The following is a 25698-nucleotide window of genomic DNA, read 5'->3' as shown; positions in this document are numbered from 1 at the left end:
TATTTCTTTATGCTCATGCACACCTTCGTCATACACTGGAGGCATCAACACCTTTTTTTAAACATAATTTAATGGTTGTCATACATTCACGCATGTCCATTTACTATCTCGCATGTACATTTACACTTTACATACACTTCCAATTATACCAGAATATGAAATCAGACATAACTAAGAGCAAATCATGATGTACTCGGCATCAATCTGATACCATAAACAGGCCAGATTTGACCTGAAGATCCCCATTATCCTGTGAATGATACAGAGCTAAAAAGAAAAAGAAAGATCAAACTGAAAGGGCAGGAGCTGGCAAAAGCAAAATAAGATCTTTCAAGGTCAGTGAATCAGAGTAGGAGATACATGTACTTGTTTGAGCGACTAACAAAATAGCAGCTGACATTCTTTTAATGGAGAAAAAAGAACCCTCAAAATGGTATTAAATGTAAAGGCCATGTGATCCTCATCAACAACTTGCAGCAAAATGAGTGAAATGGGTAAACATGCCACTTTACTACCCTTGGGTAAACATGCCACTTTACTACCCTTCCTTTTAATATCTCATTTTCTGTTTCACTTCTAACGCCATAAAGAAAATACTCCACTGTCTTCATTGCATTAGCTGACCCTGGTACACCATTTAAGTTTTCATCAACCTATTGATGAGCTACATGCATCTATTGCACTGGTGGTGGTTTTTTTTTAATCTTTGCGGTGTATGTCAAAAAAAAAGAAAAACGTTTGTCTGATCAAAAGGCGAATGCACAAAACGTGCATGTTATTTTCTTCAAGGTAAATATTTAAGGTTAGTTTGAAGATAAGCAGCGCATGCGGCACCAGAAAAGTAACAATGAACACGGTATTCGCTTCAAGCTTTGCTGAAACGCAGCTCACATTGTAACTTTCAGGATCACAGTTGGTAACACCTAAGCCTTGAACACAAAATAATTTGTTAACAATAAAGAGCCATTCATCATGAGGGCCAAATGCGCTTTTTCACAATGTACAAGACGGTTCCAAAAAAGAGAACGAGAGCCAGGAAGATGAGGAGTTTGTCTGTGAACTCTCGCCGCCCATATTTGGTCAGCAAACGATGCGAGTGCTGGATGTGTCCCCCCATGTGTTGAAACTCGTCCTGAATCTCTCCTACGGATGATGAGGAGTTGACTGCAAACAGTAAAATATTTTACACATTAAAGTCCAGGCTTCATCAAATCTCCAGAGTTCACCGTCCAAACATCTTGCATGTCTTCTCTCAAAGGTAAAATCTAAAATAAAAGTCATTCTTTCTCATGAGCCTTGACATAACTCACTGTCGCTCAGCTGCTTTGAAAAAGTAAGATGATGCAAAACCACTGTCCTGAGACATTCAGTACGTTATGTTCTCAGACTTTGATTTATACGTGTATGACACAATGCCAGTCTAAAGATTCTGGAATTAATATGGGGTTTTTTTGGTACTCTTTTGCTTGCCACTCCAATGAGAGGACACCTCCAATGAAAGGACAACTTTTGCTGTCACTATTATCTTTATAAAAATAATACCTGTCATGACAGGCCACCTGCTATGGAGGGACACTTTTGGCTGGTCCTTAGCATTCCCTTTCATCACATGTACATGTAGTAATGTAACTAATCTCTGATCAGGCCAAACATTTATCAGAATTTTACCTAATGAGGTCATGGTAGTTTCACTGTGCTGGACTTGACTGGCCATGGTGCGATTCAGACTCAGCAGGCTTTCTGTGATGTCCCCGGCCATTTTAGCCAACGTTTCCTTGTTACCTTGACCCCTGTAACAAGAACAAAAGGAAATGTCTTTAAGTAACATGAGAACAGGATGAAATGCACATACTGGCATAATGCAATGTCTGACAACTGACCTTACTTGCTAAGTAACAGTTGGTTAATCTGTACTGTCCCTCTAAACTCTCATTCTATTTTACACACACACACACACACACACACACACACATGCATGCACACGCACACACACACACACACACACGAGTGTGCAGAGAGGAGGCATGTATGTAGATACATCCTGTGCAATTACCTGTGTCTGACCTGAGTCCCTCCATCCAGTAGCTGTTCCTTTGTCTTTCTCTCGATGGTCAGCTGAGTTGCCAGGTTGGCCTGTCGTAGACTCGTCAAGGTTCTGTTACACAGATCAGGGTAATGATACAACAAACACAAACAGCTTAGTAATTGCCATATTCCAAAACAGTTAAGACCATCTACATACAGAGCTTTTTTCAAAAGACAAAGCTTGTTTTGCAGGTGTTTTTGTTCATCGTGAAAGTAAAGTGACGTCCACAGTTGAAGTCAAAGCTATGTACCTCCTAAAAACATTCTTAAAAGCCTCAAGTATGAAGGTACATGTGAACATACTGATTGATATTAATTGATTGAATATACTATACATGATTTACACAACACACTATGGGAAACTGGAAGTTATAGAATGGATTACCTGTATTGTATACAAAACCAACACACACACAAAACAACAACAGAGAATATCAATACATGTAGTATTTTAATACAAATGTTAACTACATAAAATAAGGCAAAGATACATTAAATCAGTGTCACTCACCAAGACAACTATATCAAAGAAAGACCCAAATCGCAACTAAAATCATAATGAAACAGTCCTATTTAGGATTCAGTGTCTTCAAATATACTGCTCAGTCATATCGAGGTCTGAATATGGTGCTAACTAGCATGGGTTTAGGACAAATACGAAGACACCGATTAAACAAAACATATATATATATATATATATATATATATATATATATATATATATATATAAGTATAATTCCGCTGTTAGGGCGACATTGTGTCGCCCAAAGGGATATTTTTACTGTACTTGGTGTTTAGGGCGACGGTTTCTGGGTCGCCCTAATGGTTTCACTGTCTTTGACTTATTGCAATACCACTGCGCCAACATTGCCGGGTTATGGTATTGACATTCTTTCCGTCCTGTAAATTTTGTGCATTTTTTAGTGGAAAATGCTTCGACGCCGGAGCGGGTACTGGACCCAGTGCGGTTGTAGTGCAAGTGCACTACAAAGTGCGGTTGTAGTGCAAGTGCACTACAAAGGCACTGGGTCCAGTACCCGCTCCGGCGTCGAAGCATTTTCCACTAAAAAATGCAGAAAAGTTTGACCTATTTCGTCGCCTATAGAGGACGGAAAGAACGTAATATCCCTTTGGGTGACACAATGTCGCCCTAACGCGGGATTTGTCCTTATATATATATATATATATATATATATGCATACCCAGATAACGTCTGCTTAAGAGTCTTGACATTGGTGAGTATAGCTTCTTTGTCTGCAGTTGTGTCTTGCTCATGACCCAGTCTTGCCAGATCCTGCAAATTTAACAATCATTAAACAATAAGAACTCTTAAAATTTTTTTCGAGCAATCATAAAATAAGAACTCCAAAGTAAGGAAACCCACTTCAAATGTCTACTTCCTACTCTGTTAACCTTAAAAGATTTGTACAAATTGGAGCTTTTACAAAAATGACCTGATTAAAAAATTTCTCATTTTCAAATTGGCTATGACACAGTAAAATATCTTACATTCTTGTCATGTTTAGAAAAAACAGGTCAAAGTATTTAAAACCTTAGACCTGTTTAAAACAATTGGTAACATCTCTTTTCCATCCTTTGCTTAATTTCAGGAAATTATTTATAACACGTAGATGTATGGCCAAAAATTACAAGCATTTTTGTAAAAAAAATAGTTCTACATGTAACAAGAATTCAATGCATCATTTAGCATTGGTACTTGCTCTGGTGTGGGTAGGCATTCATACACATGTATACATGCATTTTCTTTCTTTCTTTCTTTATTTGGTGTTTAACGTCGTTTTCAACCATTCAAGGTTATATCGCGATGGGGAAAGGGGGGAGATGGGATAGGGGAAAGGGGGGAGATGGGATAGAGCCACTTGTTAATTGTTTCTTGTTCACAAAAGCACTAATCAAAAAATTGCTCCAGGGGCTTGCAACGTAGTACAATATATGACCTTACTGGGAGAATGCAAGTTTCCAATACAAAGGACTTAACATTTCTTACATACTGCTTGACTAAAATCTTTACAAACATTGACTATATTCTATACAAGAAACACTTAACAAGGGTAAAAGGAGAAACAGAACCGTTAGTCGCCTCTTACGACATGCTGGGGAGCATCGGGTAAATTCTTTCTCGTCCCAACCAATATGGGACTCCCCCTAACCCGCGGGGGGTATGCATTTTCTTGATAATATTAATAATAGTTAGTTTTCAAAAAAGAATGAATTTATGCAACAGTAAGTAGTACCCATAACAACAATGCCAATGGAAATAAACTTACATCAATTTTTGCTCGAAGTTTGTTAAACTTTTCTCTGGCCTGACCACTGAGATCCTCCAGGACTTCTGCTGTGTCTGCATGATCTCGGATGTCCTATGTATAAACACAAGATCGACTCAATTTTAAAACGGCGGCCAAAATTCATTGGTAAAACAAAAACATGGCAAACATAATCTAGAAAACCTGCTGTCTGTATGTGCAAAATTCTGAACAGCTGGCGAAGGGAAACCTATGTGTGTGTTTCTGTTGTGTTATGGGGGAAGAGGTGCACTGATCTGAAGGCCCTATTTGAACAGGGAGGGTTATTGAGTGCTTTTAGTAAGTTCTCAAGACATTTGGATTGTCTTCAATGCATGGTGGGAATAGTGGGAGAGCTGCCATGGACACTACAATTAAGATGTCATCAGTCATAGCTCCACTGATGTCATTGTCACATGCAATTTACAGTGTGCAAAATAAACTTAACATGTCTCTCTTCAGTATACATGTTCGACGTCAGCGTTTATGCGTAGCCGCCTGTGGAGGGCAAAATTAGTGGCGTGTGACAGATATATATAGCTGTCTTAAAACATTGTTTAGGCTTTTTCTGTTACTGTTACTGTTAGCTCACCTGGCACCGGCTGTCTCTTAAATAGTGTGAATTGCATGCGCCTTTCACCAACCAGACCTCCATGTGAAATAGCCGCTCAACTATGCCGACCATAGACCTCAATGTTTATATTTTATTGTTAATCAATTTAATGTAACAGCTGACAGGGTTTCTCCCAGCTGACCATGCACTACTACCAATCCCCAGCCTGCTACATACCACAATATAAAATTGCCTGATCACTCTGTAGTGAAATCAGGGTTTTCTGCTGCATTTTGTAATACATCTCATCTATTTTTCATAAAGTGCCAGCTTCAAATGCAAGATCAGTACAGCAGTCCCTGCAATGTACGGCCCCCGGCGTGAGCGGACACCTGACATGTACAGACACATTTGCTCAGCACGGAGTGTTTTCCTTCTATATTTGCCCCCCCTTAAACGGACACCTGCAAAACGTGGACGCGGACACTCATTTTCGGTCCCAACAGCAGGTCATACCTCCAATGTACGGACAGACCATCGTCAAATTTTCACCACAACAAAATCGATAACAGAGCAGTCCGGCTCTTGGTACAAAGATCACAGCCGCAATGGCGTGATGACAATCAATCAATCAATATGAAGCTTATGTAGCGCGTATTCCGTGGGTACAGTTCTAAGCGCTTGTCAAAGAGTTGTCAACACAGGACTAACAAAGAAACTAACATCTTCAGACGGACACGAACCCTATCACACACTAGCAAACCCTGGTAAACATACAACAAACAACTGTTTAACAACAATGTACACATTAATAGCTAGGTCCAAACAAAATAATATTAAGCACAAAGAAAACACCTCTCACAGAGCACAGCACAAGAAAGTCTTCTGTTGTTTACGTCCAACAGACAAGAATAAAGAGCTCAGTGCAGTTTCATGTTGACAGTCACTGATAACTTGAGTGCACGTGTACCCATCAGGAGAGGGGGTAGTTTTGGTCAGGAGTGGAGTACATGCGAAGATGCCAACATGAAACTGCACTGAGCTCTTTATTCTTGTCTGTTGGACGTAAACAACAGAAACCACAGTCGATGAAGGTCCTGAGCGAAAGAGAGTGAAAAACCGGCCACAGTTCTCAGCATCCTGTGTCTGTGTGTAACCTCTTTCCTTGACAAGATACTCTTGTTTTCCCTCAGCCTTGACCAGTGAGTCGGTTGCCTAATCTATGAACCCTTCAGTTGTCTTGCTTTGTCAAAAGTTAGGACACAGTCAACTGGTTTTGCTCTGAGTGAACAGTGCAGCTGGCCTCTCTGGCCACAGCCCCCAACAGTACATGGCTGGAGGGAGTGAGAGAGAGGCAGGGGGGGGGGGGGGGGGGGGTGGCAGGGTAGCTGGCTAAACTCTGTGGGGTGTCCGGTGTCACGTATGTCAGCAGGAAGAGCATTGGAGAGAAATAGAGAGGTGTACTCTTCCACACAATTTCCAAGCATCAGTTGTCACCGCTTGGGGTAGGCATTAGTGAGGGAGAGTGTTATTATAGAGTGGGAGCTGTGTTATGTACAGTGTATTTCCGACTGAAGAGTGAAAAGTCACTGCCATGCCACATGATTGGCATGCAGTCAATAAAGCCAGACAAGAAACAAATAAATTACATGATTATGACATGCAGCTCTATCTGCTGCTATTTATTCAAACTGGTTTTCAAGCTTATTCTTGCAAAGCATCTGCACACGCTCCTCTGTGCTGTGTTTGTGTGGCTGCTTTCGTATACATGTCAGTGCATGGTGAGTGTGTTCACTGCCTTGAGGATTTATTTTATCTCTTCTTTTCAACACTTTTCATACAAATCCTTTTTACAGAACGTTTAAAGAAGTATTAGGAGTTTATTGTTATTGTTTAGTAGCCACAAGAAGTGATTAGCATAGACTCAATCCTGTTGTTTGTGTGTCTCTGTGCGAGTGTATGGGGGAGGGGGTGGTGTGTTCACCCCTCCCGTGACCGGACACCTGCAATGTACGGACAGTTTTGCTATGGCCCAAGGGTGTCCGTTCATGAGAGGGACAGCTGTAATTAAGTTTATTTTGGTTGGTGTGGTACTGTAGTGGTAGGAACAACTGATGCATACTATATTGGTACCGCCAAGTGCATCCAGTCTGAACAAAACCCTAATTCTCAGCACAGATCTGTAGAAGATCAAAGCAAGCTGTTTTTCGAGTACCTGAATAAGAGCTTTAGCCTCAAGATCAAGCTTGATGATGTCTTGCAGACACAACCTGACGTGGATGTCTTCTGCTGCCATTCTGCCGTCGAGCGGGCTTGAAGTAAAATTACGACATTAAATTTGTTGCTTTAACTTCTGTATCGACACAACATTATATTTAAATCAAACTCTTTTCATGTTAATCATCATAAGTGTTTACAATATCATCAATGCACTATTTTGTTAATGGTTACAACTTTTATGAATGGCGTAAAATGAAAAGTACCATTTACAGCTGTCGCTACCTGTCATGGCGGCGCAAGCCACGTAGTTGCCGATTTGACGTAATACAATCGGCTTTCTTGGGAGAATTACACCAGTTAGACAATGTACACTAGTCACATTTACTAGGTTTATATTGGACGACTATAGTGAGCTCCTTTCGGCGAAGATGGGGAGGTTTGTAATTTGAGTTGGAAGGTTTGAGTTCTGTAACTAAACTTTCACTCTTACTCTTAGTAGTCTTAGTTACCGGTAACCCTATTGTCTCTCGCGTCGGACAGTTTTCATTCAGGCTTATTGACTTTTTTTATTCCAGCTTTTCAGTTTGAGTCTAACGTCCGAGCACGCACATTCACACAAACAAACACACACACACTCTCATGTAGTAGATCTAGTAGTTATTATAGTAGATTTAGTCCCTCTTTAGGGCGAGGGCCAGATGCAAAAAAAGTATTCCTATGCTTATTCTGTTACCCTCGTAAAATAAAGAATTGTCATTGTCTCTCTCGCTCAGGCTTTTTGACCTTTTTTTATGGTGGCTTTTCAGTTTGCGTCAAACTGCCGCGCGCACACACACACAAACACACACACAAACACACACTCTCTCTCTCTCTCTCTCTCTCTCTCTCTCTCTCTCTCTCTCTCTCTCTCTCTCTCTCTCTCTCTCTCTCTCTCTCTCTCTCTCTCTCTCTCTCTGATGCTTGAATTTTAACTTCTATAGTGTTTCTGTTTTTGTGTAAATTGGTACTGTTTTGTGTGTTTGTCGTCCCATGGACAGATTGTAAGAGAAGGCCCATCCTTGTAAAAATTAAATAAAGTTCAGTCAGTCAGACTTTTCACTCAGTTTGCATCTAACGTCCAAGTATGCATGCACACACACACACATGCACACAAACACAGTACACTATACATGTATAAACTCACACACACACTCTCTCTCTCTCTCTTAAATACCACAATTTCATTATTGCTTGTTGTAGGTTCTTAAACTAAAACTGTAAAAGTCAATCGTTAGTACAATGCTGTTAATGTTAACCAAAATTATTCACATGCCTATGTCTACTTAAAAAGCAAAAATATATAAGTAAATGGTCACAAGTTACAACTTACATGCACCGGGAATGATTCGATCTAGCTGAAATAAATAAAACAAGAGGCGAAGCCATCAAGGCTCACGTAAGAAATCGACAAACAGTAACACAAACTCAATCACTCCGTCACACATACACACACACACACACACACACACACACACACACACACACACACACACACACACACACACACACACACGCACACACAGAAAGAGCATATCTATAGGTGAAACTGTGCAAGAAAGCGAGACACTAGATCTAGATCTGTCTGTCTGCATGTAGCCTACTTACAGGGACACGACTGCCAACAGAGTCTCGGCCCGCTCAAAATAATAATGACCGAGACTTTCAGTACTTCCTTCGCGTGACGTCTAACCCTCTTACGTCATAATGTGACGTCAATGTAATGTGACGTCTTCAAATGTTAGAGTTTCTACCACAGACATACACACGCACAAACACACGCACACACACACACACACGCACAGACAGACAAAGTTACGATCGCATAGGCTACACTTACGTGAGCCAATAAAACATAACTTTATTTGCAATCTCTATAAATTTGAGTTTAATTCTTGCCAAATTTACCTCTGTAGTTCTCATCACTTATTTGTTATTATTACAGTGGAACCCCTCACAAGGACCCCCCTCTCTAACGACTATACCCCGCCACAACGACCCTTTTTTTTTTACCGATGTGTTTCCTTATATAGTTGTCACCAGTGTAGCGACCACCCCGCTCTAACGTCTAAGGATCGACCTAACAGCTTGTGTAACGACTTTGTCAGACAAAACCAAGACTCTCAGTCAGCGTAACGCATTACTGACAAACCGGTTATAACCAGTTATAACCGTCTTGCGTAAGCAAAGGCACTAAACCGCTGAGAGGTGTGATGGTTGGGTGGGCTGAGTAAACATCACAAACCAATCATCGAGAAAACAAACTCACGTGACCAACATACACCGTTCAACTCAGTCAGAATAGACAGTCTTTGGACAGAAGAGCAGTGGAGATCGACATGGCGTCTACAAATAAAATAAAATATTTAACTCTCGAAAATGGAGTGAATGTTGTGAACAGACACAAAAAGGGAGAAACTGCCATCGCGATTGCAATAAGTCTTGATGTTGGAAAATCGCAAATTCAAAGAATTATCCAAGACAAAGAAAACATTCTGAAAAGGTGGGAAAGTGGTGACAATGCCGATCAAATGCGATCAAAGCGGCAGAAGACAACATACTCTGACGTAAATGAAAAGGTTTGGGATTGGTTCCTGGCTGCCAGAAAAAAGAATTTTCCGATCTGCGTGTGCGGCGAGATCAAAGGCAGGTCCATTGTGATAGCTGGGTGGCCTTGTTTATAGACACTGACCTTCTTCCCAGGGGTCATTGACCAAGTTTTAGCTATGAGAGGTGGTTCCCCTTTCATATCTGAGAGAGGAAACACTTCCTGCACCCGGGTCAGTCACGAGTGCCCGAGTTTTCTTCTTCTTCTTCTGCGTTCGTGGGCTAAAACTCCCACGTACACTCGTGGGTTTTTTGCACAAGTGGAATTTTACGTGTATGACAGTTTTTTACCCCGCCATTTAGGCAGCCATACGCCGTTTTCGGAGGAGTGTGACCGAGTTTAACCTATGGGGAGTTTAACCTATGGGGCGGTCTCTTTGATGTGTTAAGAGGAAACTTGGCCAGGGTAGTACATGCACCAGAACAGTTTGCTTGAGGAAACGGTCATCAGCAACTCAAACTTCTCTGTTTTCTTTTTTTAAGAAAATCTGAGGTGACTTTCTTTGTGGCCCCCTGACCCCGCCCTCTCCCTCTGTAAGGACCCCCCTCCATAAGGACCGATTTTTGTCAACATTTTCAAGGTCACTAGCGAGGGGTTCCACTGTAATTAATAGGTGATTTGTTCAAAGGAATTAAAGTGGTAGCGAACAGCTATTTCGTACCGTCACTTTACTAGCAGGTTGCCCTGTGTGAAACAGGATTTGAATCACTATGTTATACTGTATAATCATTTGAATTTTTGTTGTCTTTCAAACTGTGATTTAAAATCTCTGAAGATTAATGATTTTATACCTATTTTTGTTGTTGTTGCAAACAGTACTTGACCATTGGAACACTTTCACCAGTCTGTTTGTGAGTTATTAGATTTACAATGGATTTACAAGCTCAAAACATGTACTAACTGGCTGTGGTTATTTCTTACCAAACAAGTATTGATCACAAGTGGTTTGGGGTCAAAATTGAATGTCTTGCAAGTTAACTCTTGATTTAGAGAACACCTGTTGTTGCTTAAATGAAGTTTTTACTGGACCGTATTATTAAAAATCTGAGAGAGAGGCAGCATCTGTGGTGTAAAGTTAAAATTTTATAATCATTTTGCAAGCACGATTTCGTACAGCACATTCTCTTCATGTTGAAAAAAAGATTGTAGGAAGACTACCTCTCAATCTCATGGCTTTTTCTTTAGGGCTCTTGTTTCCTATTATTTCTCACAGGTGTGTGAATTTTACAATTCATCTAACATAATGTTGCTTCAACTTTCAAGGTTGCGGTTTACTATTGCATCAGATGAGATGTATGCATCTCTTTTCTGTTTTTGAGTCTTTCACTGCGCTTCGTGATGCTTTTTGGCTAATGTTATCGCAAACTTGTATTGTAAACAATGGCATTCTTTCACATTCTTTCTGTTGATTATGTGATCATTGAAAATGATTACTCTGAATACATATATGTATCCATGTGTAAATGGCATTGTTTCTACATTGTGTTGTAGCTATGAAGGGCCTTTCAATCATCTATACTTTATTGGTAGGTAAGGCAGCCGTTTGTCTCATGAAATAGATTGGCTGAAATGAATTGAAGTTTCTACAGTTGGAAAAACAGTTAAGCTCCTTCACTGCTTCATGAAAGTCTTCCCTCCATTGTACGGAAAGGTTTGAACTTCACTGTTCTTAAAATCCATTGTCTATAACTTGTTTGTCAGTATTCTGGCAAGCATACAAACACAAATACTGTACCTGTACATGGTAAATTGCATGTCATTGCTAAAGAGTAACTTACATTGAGAATATTACATGGCATACTGTGTGATACCAGATTTACGAGAGTTGTTTTTTAAATAATGAAATTCCATTGAAAGGGATTTATTTTTTTTTACAATATTTGAAAAAGCAATGAGTGTAAACCTGGTATGAGACAGCAAGCCATCTAGTATTCTGTACTTGCATGCCTTCTGCTCCAAGACTCCTGGAGTTTAAGCGTCTAATATAATTGTAGACACGTCTTTTGGAGCCCAGATCTTTTCCAAAGCCTCATGAAATTGTTGACGTCAAAGCAAAAATATGTCACTCTTGAAGTTATGGCGTCACCTGCAGGTTTCTCAAAATTACTCCAGAGGAAACAGCAAACGCAGAAGTTTTTCGAGACTTATGTTTGCCTCGGTGACTTTGTCATTATCAGCAGTGGAAAATTATGTCCCTGTCAGATTGTAGTTGGACAGTGACACAACCTTATTTACATGATATACACATATATACTGTATGCGAGATCGAGAGGCAGGCCATCAACAACTCTAAAGGCCTAATCATACCACACTGCCGAACTGAACTGTTCAGACACTCATTTTTTGTAAAGACAGCTCAGGAGTGGAACCATCTAAGCGAGGAGGTGATAGGCTGCACATCAGCAAAAGCCTTTTCTACTGCCGTAGGAAACCTCCCTCCTCCCTCCTCCTCTTTTTAGGCCGCTGCGCCCACCAGTCCCGTCGCATATATAGCCAACTTGGCTCCTGCGACGTACTATACCAGAACCAGAACCAGAACCAGAACCGAGAATGGTTTAGTTATGACAAGAGTGGTCTCTCTCATTTATGTAGGATAAAATGCACATCTGCTTCGCAGCAAAAGGGTTATGGTAAAATAGATAAGCTGAAATTGTGGCTGGTTTCCCTTTTATTTGGTGGAACTTTTGAAAGGGTTGATTGTGTGAATTTTCCTTTTGGTTTACTGAGTCTATAGCTTTGAAAATGTACAATCTAAGTTGTTGCTAGGGACTTCGTCAGGTACAAAAGTGTGTGATGGAATAGCATCCATTTATTGTGAACGTCTGGGGTAAGAATTCAAAGTTCATTTTAAGCGCAGTGTCGCTGCAATAACAAATATTATAATTGTAAATTGCAATAACAAATTCATGATTCTTGGGAATTATGGGTTTGCCTGCAATAAGCAAAATGTCACTGTAACAGAACGTACAATAAGTGGGTCTACAGCATTCGCATTTTGCATAGACATTATAATGTACAGTTGTTAACAGTTTTGTTCAAAAATGTATTAGCATCAGTTAACATATCTTGCATTCATTTTAAATATATGATGCATCTTGATTCACATTTAATTTGTTTCTTTCAAGGGTCTACTGCTGTCCGTGTATTCAGATGAAAGGGGACAAGACCAAACGATTAACGTTCGTGGTTCTTATGGCCGTCATTATCATGTCTTTCCTGACCCTGATCATCTCGGGCCTTCTCAGCATCACCGTCTTCAGGGCTGAAAGCGATGCGGTGGAGAGTTTTGTACACTACGGCATTGTCATTGATTGCGGAAGCAGCGGCAGTCGAGTGTATGTGTACTTCTGGCCGCCCCACTCAGGCAACCCCCATGACTTGCTGAATATTCAGCAGCTCATGGACTCAAAGGAAAAACCTGTCGTGAAGAAAGTGTCTCCTGGTAAGTTATTGCACTGGTGGTGGCATTACATTACCTCCTTTGGAGCCCTCAAGTTTAAGACTTACTCTCTGTTAAGACCTTGCTCTTTCATATTTTCTACTCAAAACATCTGTAAATTTACCTCTGTTTTAAGACTCCCTTTTTTAAGACCCGACTTTCTCAGATTTTTGGAGGAAATAAGGGGGGTTCCACTGTCTAGTCGATTTAGTACAGTGGTGCCTGTGATAAAAAGACACTCTTTGGGGTGTCCCTACATTGCAGGTTTCCTTTCATGACAGGTGTAATTTGGTCAACCTAATATTATTAAAAAAATTATTGACGTGTGCCCTCTCATTAGAGGAGCCTCACAGTTCAGGTATACCAGTGTATGAGGCTTATGGATTTTATCATGTACCAACCAGCTGGTGACTGTATTGTGTATGTCATCTGACATTGTATCTGTTGACTGGGAGTTTCAATTGCTGCACGAAAAGAGCTCAAGAAGATACAAGTTCAAATTTATTCCTTTTAAAATCCAGTATTTATAATCTATTTACACCTTTCTTCTCTACTTTTGAGAGAGGCTCTCATTGTGGAAATCTTAATCAGAAAAAAAAGTAAACGTGGAAGACTTGTTTTTAAGACCGACGGCTAATGTGCATTCAGGTCTGTCCGAGTTTGAGAACAATCCGGATGGTGCCAGCGACCATATCGCCAAGCTGCTGGAGTTTGCTCAGGTCTACATCCCCAAAGAGAAACACAAGGAGACTCCGCTCTATGTCCTGGCTACAGCTGGCATGCGTATGATCCCCAAAGTGTGAGTTGACTTTTTACCTATAGAAAGTGTTTGAAATGCGGAACATTTCTTAAAGCTTTAGCGGATCACGCTTTGGGCTAAGCACCATAGTGACTTCCTGCCGACTACTTGTCAACTGATTATTTAATAAATGAACAAATTCACACTGATGTACTTTGGACTACACAGTCCGGATGATGTGGGTTTTGTATGATCCATACTTGTCAAAAAAGGATTGAATGTAAAAAGTATAGTTCTTACACAACCCGCACCATCTGATTAGATATGAACACTTTAGTGCCTCTTTGTAAATTATTGTTCAAACACAACCCGCACCATCTGATTAGATATAAACACTTTACTGCCTTTTTGTAAAGTATAGTTCTTACACAACCCGCACCATCTGATTAGATATAAACACTTTAGTGCCTTTTTGTAAAGTATGGTTCATACTTAATCCTAGTGCCTTTTTGCAGAGTATGGTTCATACACAACCCACACCATCTAGTTAGGGATAAACATTGCAACAATCCTTCTAAAATTCTGTTAGGGTTACACAGGACCTACATCATGCAGACTGTGTAGTTCAAATTACATCATTGTGATTATAATGTAAATTTGTTTATTTTTTAACATAATCGATTGACAAGTAGTCTGTAGGAAGTTACTAGGGTTTTTGACGATTACAAGAAATCTCAAGCAATAACTCCTAATAGTCTGAGATACAGAGGCTCTCGATAGTTCATGACCCAGAAAGCACAGTGAAGGTTAAAGTAGCTGACCCATTCATCCATGAGGAGACACTGCATTGCGCAGTTATGTCGCCATACAACTTTTCAAAAGGACCATTCCCTCTTGCTTTTTGTGCGGAATACTGCTTTAGATTTTAACATCCATCCTGTTGAGTTACTGATATTGTGACCGTACATTAAAATTGGAATGAGTCTAATATTTTAATGAGCTGGAACAGTTGTTCTGCAGTAAAGAGCTTGCTATCACGCACAAAAGATATTCGGTTTCATGATTGTCTCAGGAAATCCCCCTGAACGGTGGGGGGGGGGAAAAACGGCCATACATGTGAAAGCCCACTCGTGCCTACGAGTGTTTGTGGGAGTCGCAGCACATGAACGCGAACGAAGAAACAGATTGCAGGAAGGAATAAGAAGAGGAAAAGACTGGTCAGCATTGCTGCAAAGAGTGAAGATGCATCAAGGATTGCCAGAACTGTCAATGACAATGTGCTGTTTGACTTTGTATTTTGCAGAGCCCAGGACCAGATTATGCAGGATCTGCACAAAGACCTCCCCAAGCAGTTTGACTTTGTTGTGGCAGAGAACCATTTTGAGGTCATCCCGGGGAAGACAGAAGGTGTTTATGCCTGGATCGCTGTCAACTATGCCCTGGATCGTTTTTCACACTCATCTGATACAGGTAAGTGATCATTTTTGACAATTAAGTTTAACACCCTCAAAACCTTTCTTCTTCTTTTTTGTGTGTGTTCAAAGTGTGGGGAATTAAAGGGATGATTATATGAAATATATATTTGTCCACAGTCTGTAAAGCTTTAACCTTGAAGACAATAGTTTCCAAGGAACACTTCTCTGCTTTGCAATCATTTTTGCAAACGAAAGGGCAGTATTTCCAATGTGGAATTGTTTCTGTCACACATATTGTTCTTAACCTGTGTTTGTGCATTCTTCAGGTGCAATGATTGAGGTAAAGTTACCTGACGGAAACGTGCACCAGCGTAGTCGAACGGTGGGAATGATTGACATGGGTGGAGGCTCTGTGCAGATCGCTTTTGAAATTACGGATGAAGTAAGTGGGGATTTTGATTTTAGAGATGTTATTTTTTGTAATAATTGAAGTAAATAAACAAAAAAATTTGCTTTTATCACACTCAATATATAGATTTTAAATTTTGGTTTATGTTAACAGTTGTGTGCAAGAACTGAGGAAGTGCCTTTGGGAGTACAAATATCAAAATGCAGTTTAAATAGTTTACAGGATATGATAAAGATAATTAAACCATTCTTAATTCAGTAGTAACTGTTATATATTTATTATCTGGTGTTGTCATCAATGGTGTTAGTCTTGTATTTTTCTAAGGTTAAAAAAAAAATTGTAAATCCATTCTGTTGTTGTTTGTGGCTTCCCGTTTATGGTTATGACAATCTTACCTGGTTGCAGAATCAGCTGAAAAGGATCCCCAGGGAGATGATAGCGGAGTTTAATCTGGGTTGCCAGGAGACAGACATAGAACACACCTACAGAGTTTACGTCACCACCTTTCTTGGCTATGGGGCCAACTCTGCCATAGAAAGATACCAAGAGGTTTTGCTTAAAAACAACACCTTGGCTAAACCAAAGTAAGTATGTTTGACTCATCTGAGTAACTAGAAGAGTTTTAGTGATGAGCAGTTTTAGGCCAACAGCCATCTTGTTGTCTTTGGACTGTTTAATCTTAAAATGAAAAGTTTTGATATGTTTTCTTTGGTCTTTGGAGCAGAGTGTTTTTGCTTCTGATATCTCATCACATAATCAATCTGATGGGATGATGGAAGATCCGTTTATGCATCATTAGAGGTTTTTTGGTTTTTTTTTTAAACACATGTTTGGTTCATTCTTAGTATGGTTATTTGGAAGCACAATCAATCTCTTTTTGTCTATAAAACAATGTCATGGGAAACACCTTTTTTTTACATCATGGTTGGTGGAAAGTGTTTCCTGCTTTCAAGAATGACAACCAATTTGATTGAACAAAAAATAAAAAATAAAAACCATCTCAAACCACCTCTGGTCGGTCTGTACTCTATTATATACCGTCTGATGTAGATACGTCTTTCATGCATGCTTGCACTTTTCTCCAGGTCTAGCAAGAAGCGTAAAACTGTGACGGATCCCTGCTTGCCGCCAGGTATGCCGCTGGAGGTGCAAGACGATGCTGGCATCACGAGAAAGTTTGTGGGCTCCGGTGATTTTGGCGAGTGCAAAGCTCGTCTGGCGCCACTATTGAATCTCAGCGTGGCGTGCAATCAGGATCCGTGTTCTTTCAACGGAATCCATCAGCCCGCCATTGACTTTCTGCATTCAGATTTCTACGGTTTCTCTGAGTTTTGGTACACCATGGAGGATGTGTACCGCATGGGCGGCAGCTACAAGTTCAAGAGTTTTGAGAAGCAGGCCAAAGTGAGTTGTTTCTCTTCCACTTCTCTGTCTCATCTCTCCTGTTCTTGTACTATTTTTCTCTAACTCTCAGTCTACCCTTCTGATATTTTCCTCCCCTACTGTCACTTTTTCTCTGTTTTTCTTCACTCTCTGCCATCTTTATTTCTCCATTGTACCTTTATGGCTGTGTGTTGTTTGATAGAGTTAAGTGTCTAACTTGTTGTTTTGTTGTGTTGGTAGTGAACAGCATTAAACTTTTTGTCTTTGTGTGGTGGGTTTCATCAGTTCAAATAAAATGAGGTGTCTGCGTCTGTTCTCTGACGGTTAAGACCTGTAAAATTAAAAGAACGCTTCATTTGTATATATAATGCAAGCACTGGATAAAGCAGTTGTTACCTTGCACAAGCTTTAGAAATATTATTATCAAATTTAATTACTGCATGTTTGTGTTATCAATGCATCAGAATGGCATTTCTAAAGATACAGTGGCATATCTGAAAGATGCTTTTTGATTGCAAATGCATGCTCTGTTGTGTGTTTTTACATCGAATAAATGAAAATGTTAAACCATAAGGTTCTGCTATTTTAGGAATTCTGCAGCACAACATGGTCTCAGCTTGAGGCCTGGTACCAGAAACATTTATACCCCAAAGCTGATGATCATCGTTTCAAGTGAGTTGTATTCATGTACAGTGAAAACTCTGCTACAGTGGAACCCCCCTTTTAGGACCTCCAACAAGTCTTAAAAAATCAGGCCTTAAATAGGAGGGAGTTGTAAAATGGGGCTACATTGACAGAGGTCTGAGTCAACCATTTTGAAAGGTAGCGAGTCTTAAATTAGGGGGTCTTTAGAGGGGGGTTCCACTGTACATGTATTAAGACCCTCAAATATCTGAGACAATGAGGTCTTAGACCAGAGGGAGCTTTGAAATAGAATTAAATTTGCTGACATCATGAACACAAAATTTGAGAAACTGGGGTCTTGGAAGGGGTTTTCATAGTATTCTTGTTTTTTTCTTGCAGGGGTTGGTGGTGGTGAAGCTTGTTTTTGTTTTGTTTTTGTTTACAAAGGCATGACTTATGAAGGGAGGCATAAGAGGTGACCTGAATGGAGCCCCAAGTCGACTTTGCCAAGGTCTTTTTACCAAAAACTCAGAGCTAAAGCTTCATGCGGCCAGCTTCACCAAGTAAGGACAGGCTTTACATGAAGCACACTTGATTTCTTGCTTTACGGTTTGGCTTTACATTTGTTGTTGTTAACAAACCATATGTGTCTTCATTCCAGGTACGAATGCATCAAGTCGGCCTGGTTGTCAGTGGTTCTTCACAAAGGTTTTCAATTCCCGCAGACTTATTCCCACTTCCAGTCTGCTCAGCTCATCCATGGCAAGGATATACAGTGGACGCTTGGAGCGCTTATTTATCGCACTCGCTTCCTTCCGCTAAGGTAAGCCTGAAGCCTTGTGGAAAGAGATTAAACCTGGAATGCTTTGATCACTTGTCATCAGTGGTTAGATTTTATTTCTTGTACACACTCTTGATGTCACGAGGTAAAAAAAAGTTGACAGAGTTTAGTTTAGAATTATTTTGTCTGTCTGCAATTTACTTCAGTGTATTCAGTGGAACCCCCCCTTGTATTCAAAAATCTGATAAAATCAGGTCTTAAAAAGGAGGGGTCTTAAAATGAGGGAAAATTTACACAGGTTATGAACAGAAAGTCTGAACAAGCAAGGTCTTAAAGAGGAGGGAGTCTTAAATTGGGCGTCTTGAAAGGGGGTTCCACTGTTCCTTCATTTTTATTCGGAGTTGCACAGTTCAGATCAGGCCCTATTGCACATAGTTTTAGCAATCATTCTATTGAAAAGACCAACAAGTGAATTGTAAAAACCAATATGTCAGGAATGTAGAATCCTTTGCGCTATAATAGGGATGTTCAACCAAGGCAAAGTTCAATTCTTCAATAATGTTATTTCATCTTGACTTGAAAAATTGGAGCACCATTCTTTTCACCAGCCATGTCATGTCAAATCTGCCTGTACATTTAGCATGCTGTCAGCTTGACGAGATGTTGCGAGCACTGTTCTTTGTACAGTGTGACCCCCAAAAAATGCAACCCACAAAAATGTTAATAATTTCTATGCATGTTGACCGAATACCTTCATATTTGGGGGACATCCACTTCAGCCTATGCATGACCCTTCCACAAAGTGACAATTGTATAGATCAAATGGTCTGACTTTTGTACAATTTCAAACAAAGTTGCCAGATTCGGGGATCGGACTTAACAGTATGAGGTTTGACATTTTTGGGTCACCCTGTACCAGCCTTGGCATGTCAAATTTGCCTGTAGCATACTGAGAAAATCAGGTCTCAAGAAGGAGGGAGTTGAAATGTGTTATGAACAGAAAAAGAATAAAGCATTTAGTCAAAACTTGACTAAATGTAAAAAAAATTTAAAAAATGTCTTAAAACGGGGGTTCCACTGTACATATCAATAAGCCCTGTCTCACTTCACATTCTGTTTACTGCAGTTTTTATTGACGCTGGCCTATGATGTTCATTCTTTCAGGGACCTGGAACTGAGCCAAATGGTTCACTCAGTCTCGCCTTGGAGCAAGTTCCGAGTCTTCTCCAACGAGTATCCCATCGTCCTTTGCTTCATTGTGGTGCTGGCGGCCATTTTCCTTTACATGAAGCGCCTGCGGCTGTGTCCCAAACGGTCGGACTTGTCCCGCGTTCCCTCCATGACCTACTTTATGACCGAGGAGGACCAGCTGGAGCAGGGAGTACGATATGTCAAGGGTCAAGGTTATTTGTGACCTCTGTGAAATGCGCGGGGTTTTGTTGTTGGGTGGAGCCACGTGCATTGAGAGACTCACTGTTTTTAGGACCATGACTGAGGTGCTACTGGGGTTAGAAAGTAAATGTGATGTAGTTGGAAGCAGTAGTTGTTTTTTTCTTTGCATTTTGAGCATAAAGGTTAAAGTTGAGTAGATGTACATTTTGTTTTACTAGCGTAGGAAAATGAATTGATATCATGTTTAGAGTAGGCATAGGTTTACTTTAGAAAGTATGAAATTACATAATATAGAAGAATCTCCCTGAGATTGGTAGTTAGCTGTTTAGCAGCAAATAGAAGCACTGCAAAAGATTTTTTCATGGATTTTTTATCAATCTTCAATATTTGATGTCAGTGCTTTACACTTCATTAAACAGCATTTCATTGGCATATTGACTTTGCTGTTCACTGCGGTAGACTTTTTGTTGGAGGCTAAGTGGTCTAAGAATAGATAGTCTCTCATAGTGTAGGTTTTGCTGTGAAATCTGTGATATAAAGTGGTTGTATAATACATATCATACTTGCTGAAAGAAACCTGTGTGAAAATCATTACAAATTTCAGATTTATTGTTGAAAGAAGTGATTTCATTCGTCTGCAACTGTCAACGTATCCTTCTGTGGTGGTGTGCATGAGACAGTGCCTAACTAGAAGGGGACCAAGAGCTGGTTCGAATTGGTTGACATTGAGATTTGTTTGAGATTTCAACCAATCCGAATCAATGCATGGGTCCCACTAAGTTCGGACTTTGCTGTGCATACCAACCCTCATGTCTTTGTTTTCATGTGCATTAGCCTCATTTTCTTACAGTTTTTTGTTGACTGATGACTGGGCATGTGCTTGTTCTTCAAGTCTGGTTTAACAAAAGAAAGAAACTTCCATTCTGAATGAATGTGGGCACTTACACCTTTTAGATTTACCATTGAGCTTATCTTGGAAAAAAAGGTTTTGCATGTTTTGCGAGTAATTGTGTGGAGACTTTTCTGGAGCTGGTAAGAACAGATTCATACAATTAAACCTTTCAGAAACATGTTATTTTTTTACTACTTTAGACTATTGTGTTTGTGGTTTGAATGCATAATTCCATGAAGGTGACATTTTCCACATATTTATCATTGCTCAAGAAGGCGTCAGGAACTAATTAAGTCTCATCTTGGTAGGCTCAAGAACAGCTTTTTTAACATTCGTACTCACTTCTTCATTTCTGATACACATAACTTTGAATCTTGCTGCTGCTTTTACATATATGAAATACATACGTTTGCAGCTTATATTTTGTTGGCAACAACAGTTTTGTTGCAACCGTTTGAGGAAGTGTTGTGGATTTCCAAAGACTTAACATTTTTAAACAAAATGCTGACGCTGTAAATGATTCCCGATGTTATCTCAAGATAAAGAAATTCAGTGTGCATGCAGGAATATAGAAGTCCTGAGACCAGACCAGTGACCTTGTTTAAAGTTGCTGTCTGTCTTTTGTAGATGATTGTGTGCTGATTTGTCCAGGCTTTTAAATGTGAAAAGATTTTTGTTCCACCTGGTGTGGTAATGGTATGTCACGATACTAAAATTGAATAAAGTTTTGTTTAAACCAACATAGGGTCTTAAAAGGGGGGATCCACTGCAACATTGTTGCCACTTTATTCCCTTTGCCTTATGATGTGTTCAGGTGTGCAGGTGGGAATTATTGATGAAGCATTTATTCCATTACGAGTATGTATTAGCATTTCCACTGCTGCTGTTTGTGTCAGTGCTTGTGTGAATTTGTTGCTAATGAAGGTTTAGCTCTTCAGTGAAAGTGACAAGATTGTGTTATAAGTCTATTAGACTTTATGAAATCCTTATGCAAATTTAGACATATATGCACTTCTCTTTGCCCTAATGCCATTTTTATGCTTTCCTGTTCACATCCTAATGTCCAGTTCTTTAACAAAATATTGAATCAGTGTTTATTTTATTTTACTTTTGCCGGCAAGTAAGCTTCAGAGGACTTTTATTTTAAGTCTTGTTTGCAAGTTTTTCTAGTAAATTGTCTGTTGTCTCGTATTCAATTATGAAGAGTTAAAACTCATTCTTCGTGAATCTCACAATTACTGTTTCAAACATTGAAATGCAGACAGTGTATAATGATTTGAAAACTGGTCAGGTCTACTTTGAAATAAAAATGTATAACTTGAACATTGTAGGCAGCGTTTTGTAAACTCATTCCACGCACAGAAAGGAGGTAAGGCATGCTTTGCCCTAGTGCCTAAACACGGAACTGTACATAGTGTAAACTTTTAAAAAATCACTGCAATAATCTCAAAATCCATCGATTAATGGTGTACCTCTATGAGTGAACATATGAGTTCCAAGGTGTACATGGGAAAATGATTTCAGTGTTTGTCATGGGACATTGTTGATACTTTAAATATACAAGAAGTAAGACAAGAGTGCTAAGAGGACGTTGTTTTGACAACTTGGCTGTCAGTGACTCACAATACACAGACATTTTTGTCATGTAAACGGTTCGAAGCCGAAGCGTGCATAAGGATTTGGGTTTTAATTTTTGTGGGTATAATCTGAGGGCGTTTATCATTTGTAGATAATGGACAGTACTGAAACAATCTTGGTTGAACATTTGTTTATAATTTTTTTAATTTGATAGTGTGTTTGCACTGTGTGTGTGTGTGTGTGTGTGTGTGTGTGTGTGTGTGTGTGTGTGTGTGTGTGTTGTAGTGGATTTTTAAATCAATATTAAAGGGGTTGATAGTGTGTTTTTGGGCTTCGATTGGGATGGGGCAAGAGAGGGGAGAGCAGTTTGAGTGTTTAATTTTTGTATTTAATTGACTAACATTCAAATCTCTGTGTTTGTGTGTGTGTGGGGGGGGGGGGGGGTTGTTTGCTGTGATACTCCTGGATGAACTGTCATTTGTGCATTGATTATTTGTCTAGACAAACCTCTCTCCCACCTAATCTTGCTTTCAGATTCATTCTTTTCATGCTGAGTTACAGTATTATTATTAAATCTTATTATTATTACATTTTGATTTTCAATGCAAATTTAGACATCATCTGAGTTAAATGCCATTGAGGAATTCATCCTCCTGTGGTTGTTTCAAGAATGATAGCCATATAGATACATCTGTGATGTTAAAATCTAAGAGAACGCCATTGAAATATACATGTACATGATTTGATCTGTTTAATGAGACTTTATGATAGTTGCCTAGTTGTAGGTGAGTCATTCTCCAAAACTGGTTAACAAAAGTTTCATCATTGTAACACAATTTTGTTCATTATGCAGTCATATTAAGTAATTGAATGTTGTGCTCATTAGTGCTTGATAAGCATCTATAAGGAGGGTTTTTAAATGTCTTTTTTTTTTCTTCAATATTTTATTTCAATAATTAAAAAAAAAAAGTCTATTTTTATCTTTATTTATTTTTTTTTTACATGCTTACAAATCAACATTGGCACGTACATAATCATAATGATGAGAAATTTTCTATGTCCAAGCAATCGCGGTCTGCATCTTCGCCTGTAGCAAAAGGCGTTACGAATGTAAACTTCCAAAATGCCAACTGCACCTTCTTTTTTCGTGAATGACGTCATTATTCATGACAAATTGTGAAAAAAACGTCACGCATCTGTATGGCTGGGTGAATAACAAAGGGGTAAATGTATGCTTTTATTATGGGCGGGGATGTAGCTCAGTCGGCATTTGTATCCAGTTGGCCGCTGTCAGCGTGAGTTCGTCCCCACGTTCGGCGAGAGATTTATTTCTCAGAGTCAACTTTGTGTGCAGACTCTCCTCGGTGTCCGAACACCCCCCGTGTGTACACGCAAGCGCAAGACCAAGTGTGCACGAAAAAGATCCTGTAATCCATGTTAGAGTTCGGTGGGTTATAGAAACACGAAAATACCCAGCATGCTCCCCCCGAAAGCGGCGTATGGCTGCCTAAATGGCGGGGTAAAAACGGTCATACACGTAAAATTCCACTCGTGCAAAAAACACATAGTGTACATGGGAGTTTCAGCCCACGAACGCAGAAGAAGAAGAAGAAGTATGCTTTTATTCAGTTGAATTGATGCTACATGTAGCTTAAAATGAAAATGGCCGTTACGAACGCATCACGTGTGACACAAAACACTCTCTGAGACATTAAATTCGTTCAAAGTGTGTCCTCGGTTGAATGAATGCATTTTCTGCATCTTCAAGCTGCACTTGTTGACTTGATCGCAAAAAAATTAGTGATTGTAAAGAAATTTATTTGGTTATAGAGGTCGGAAAAATCTAAGTAAACGTGACAACATTCGATGCTTACGTAACGCTGTTTTCAACTTCATTTTTTGGGGTCACAAACACAAAGGAAATAACAACAATTGCACAGGAATGAACCTTTATCGTTTTACAAAGTGACTTTTCAACAAATCATCTAAAATCAACTTATCGTTTAAATGAACTGTATCTTCCAATATATGTACCGAGCCTGTTCCCATTTTTCTGACGCCATTTTTGTTGATTTACTGACATTTTTACACTATTTTAAATATCAAAATACAAATATGTTCATTCATTTTGCTGTTGGTGCTTCGTCAAACATATCTTTATCCAGATAAACAGGGGGAAAGGTCTAACCACATTTGCTTCTGTGAAAATTTCATTTTAAGTGACCGACCTAAGAATTCACCAGCTTTGGAGAATGACTCTTGTACAAGCCAGTTTGACTTTGAAATTTTGGAGGTGCGCTAATAGTAACTAAGCCTTATGTTCATGACTGAGAGTTAGTTTATCTGAATAAAACTATGTTTAGTACTACATGTATTTAAAAAGGCAACAGTTATGTATGTATCTTTGTACAGTATATGAAAGTTTTTGTTTTTTTTAAATTATACGAAGTTTTATCCTTTTTCCCCTCTAATTCCTGACTTAGTACAATGTTTTGAAGACTGTTCAGGATGATTTATTTGTCACAATGGAGATTTTATGCAACCTGTGTGTGTGTGTTAAGTAACCTCTGTGTGTGTGTGTGTGTGTGTGTGTGTGTGTGTGTGTGTGTGTGTGTGTGTGTGTCTGCACATCTTTGAATGAAAAATAGTGTGCTTGTTTGAGAGTGAGTTTGGGTGTAATGAATGTGTGTGTGAGTGTGTGTGTGTGTGTGTGTGTGTGTGTGTGTGTTTTAATTCCCCAGAGCTGTTCATTTTTATTTCCCTCGGTTGTGTTTATTACATTGGTATATTCATGAAGTTTTGCAAGATGAACATTTTACTAATACTAATACATGTATGTATTGTTAGAATGTGGAGGAGTGAGTGTGGGATCTCCTGTAAGGCCACTTGTGGGAACAGCAAATGAAATAAAGTGGGTTACTTATAATTAATTATCTACCTTGTGGTCTGTTACATTCTCCTATCTCCTTTTAACCATGTCTTTTGTAGTGTGTGTGTGAGTGATCTTTTGCTCAGTTCGTGTGATCAACATCTCTCTCTCTCTCTCTCTCTCTCTCTCTCTCTCTCTCTCTCTCTCTCTCTCTCTCTCTCTCTCTCTCTCTCTCTCTCTCTCTCTCTCTCTCTCTCTCTCTCTCTCTCTCTCTCTCTCTCTCTCTCTCTCAGCAGTGCTGGTTTGCGTGTTTTTGTCAGTGGCTATATGCAGAAAAACACACACACACAAACACACACACACACACAC

The 25698-nt window shown here is 39.5% G+C and overlaps 2 protein-coding genes across 3 annotated transcripts; one reads left to right on the top strand and one right to left on the bottom strand.

The window, feature by feature from the left end:
- Positions 1 to 50: 50 nt before the first annotated feature.
- LOC138981566 (vesicle transport protein SEC20-like) lies at positions 51 to 7299 on the bottom strand. The gene is made up of 6 exons (XM_070354524.1): positions 7160 to 7299; positions 4374 to 4466; positions 3288 to 3379; positions 2054 to 2155; positions 1669 to 1790; positions 51 to 1164 (listed from the first exon to the last, which is right to left on the bottom strand). The coding sequence occupies exons 1-6, from the start codon at positions 7238 to 7240 to the stop codon at positions 971 to 973; spliced, it is 684 nt and encodes a 227-aa protein (XP_070210625.1). The 5' UTR covers positions 7241 to 7299; the 3' UTR covers positions 51 to 970.
- A 119-nt stretch (positions 7300 to 7418) lies between these two features.
- LOC138981564 (ectonucleoside triphosphate diphosphohydrolase 7-like) lies at positions 7419 to 25386 on the top strand. 2 transcript variants are annotated; one of them, XM_070354522.1, is made up of 10 exons: positions 7419 to 7600; positions 12934 to 13250; positions 13896 to 14046; positions 15290 to 15456; positions 15728 to 15843; positions 16216 to 16394; positions 16896 to 17214; positions 17783 to 17865; positions 18479 to 18640; positions 19763 to 25386. In XM_070354522.1, exons 1-10 carry the CDS (start codon positions 7593 to 7595, stop codon positions 20010 to 20012), a joined length of 1752 nt encoding a protein of 583 aa, XP_070210623.1. In that variant the 5' UTR covers positions 7419 to 7592; the 3' UTR covers positions 20013 to 25386. The 2 variants fall into 2 exon arrangements, with proteins under 2 accessions (XP_070210623.1, XP_070210624.1); XM_070354523.1 differs by lacking the exon at positions 7419 to 7600 and adding an exon at positions 11258 to 11459.
- The last annotated feature ends 312 nt before the right edge of the window (positions 25387 to 25698 follow it).

The sequence above is a fragment of the Littorina saxatilis genome, linkage group LG12, assembly GCF_037325665.1.
Source record: "Littorina saxatilis isolate snail1 linkage group LG12, US_GU_Lsax_2.0, whole genome shotgun sequence".
Lineage (NCBI taxonomy): Eukaryota > Metazoa > Mollusca > Gastropoda > Littorinimorpha > Littorinidae > Littorina > Littorina saxatilis.
The sequence above is the reverse complement of the archived record's forward strand: the minus strand, read 5'-3'. Positions and strand labels throughout refer to the sequence as shown.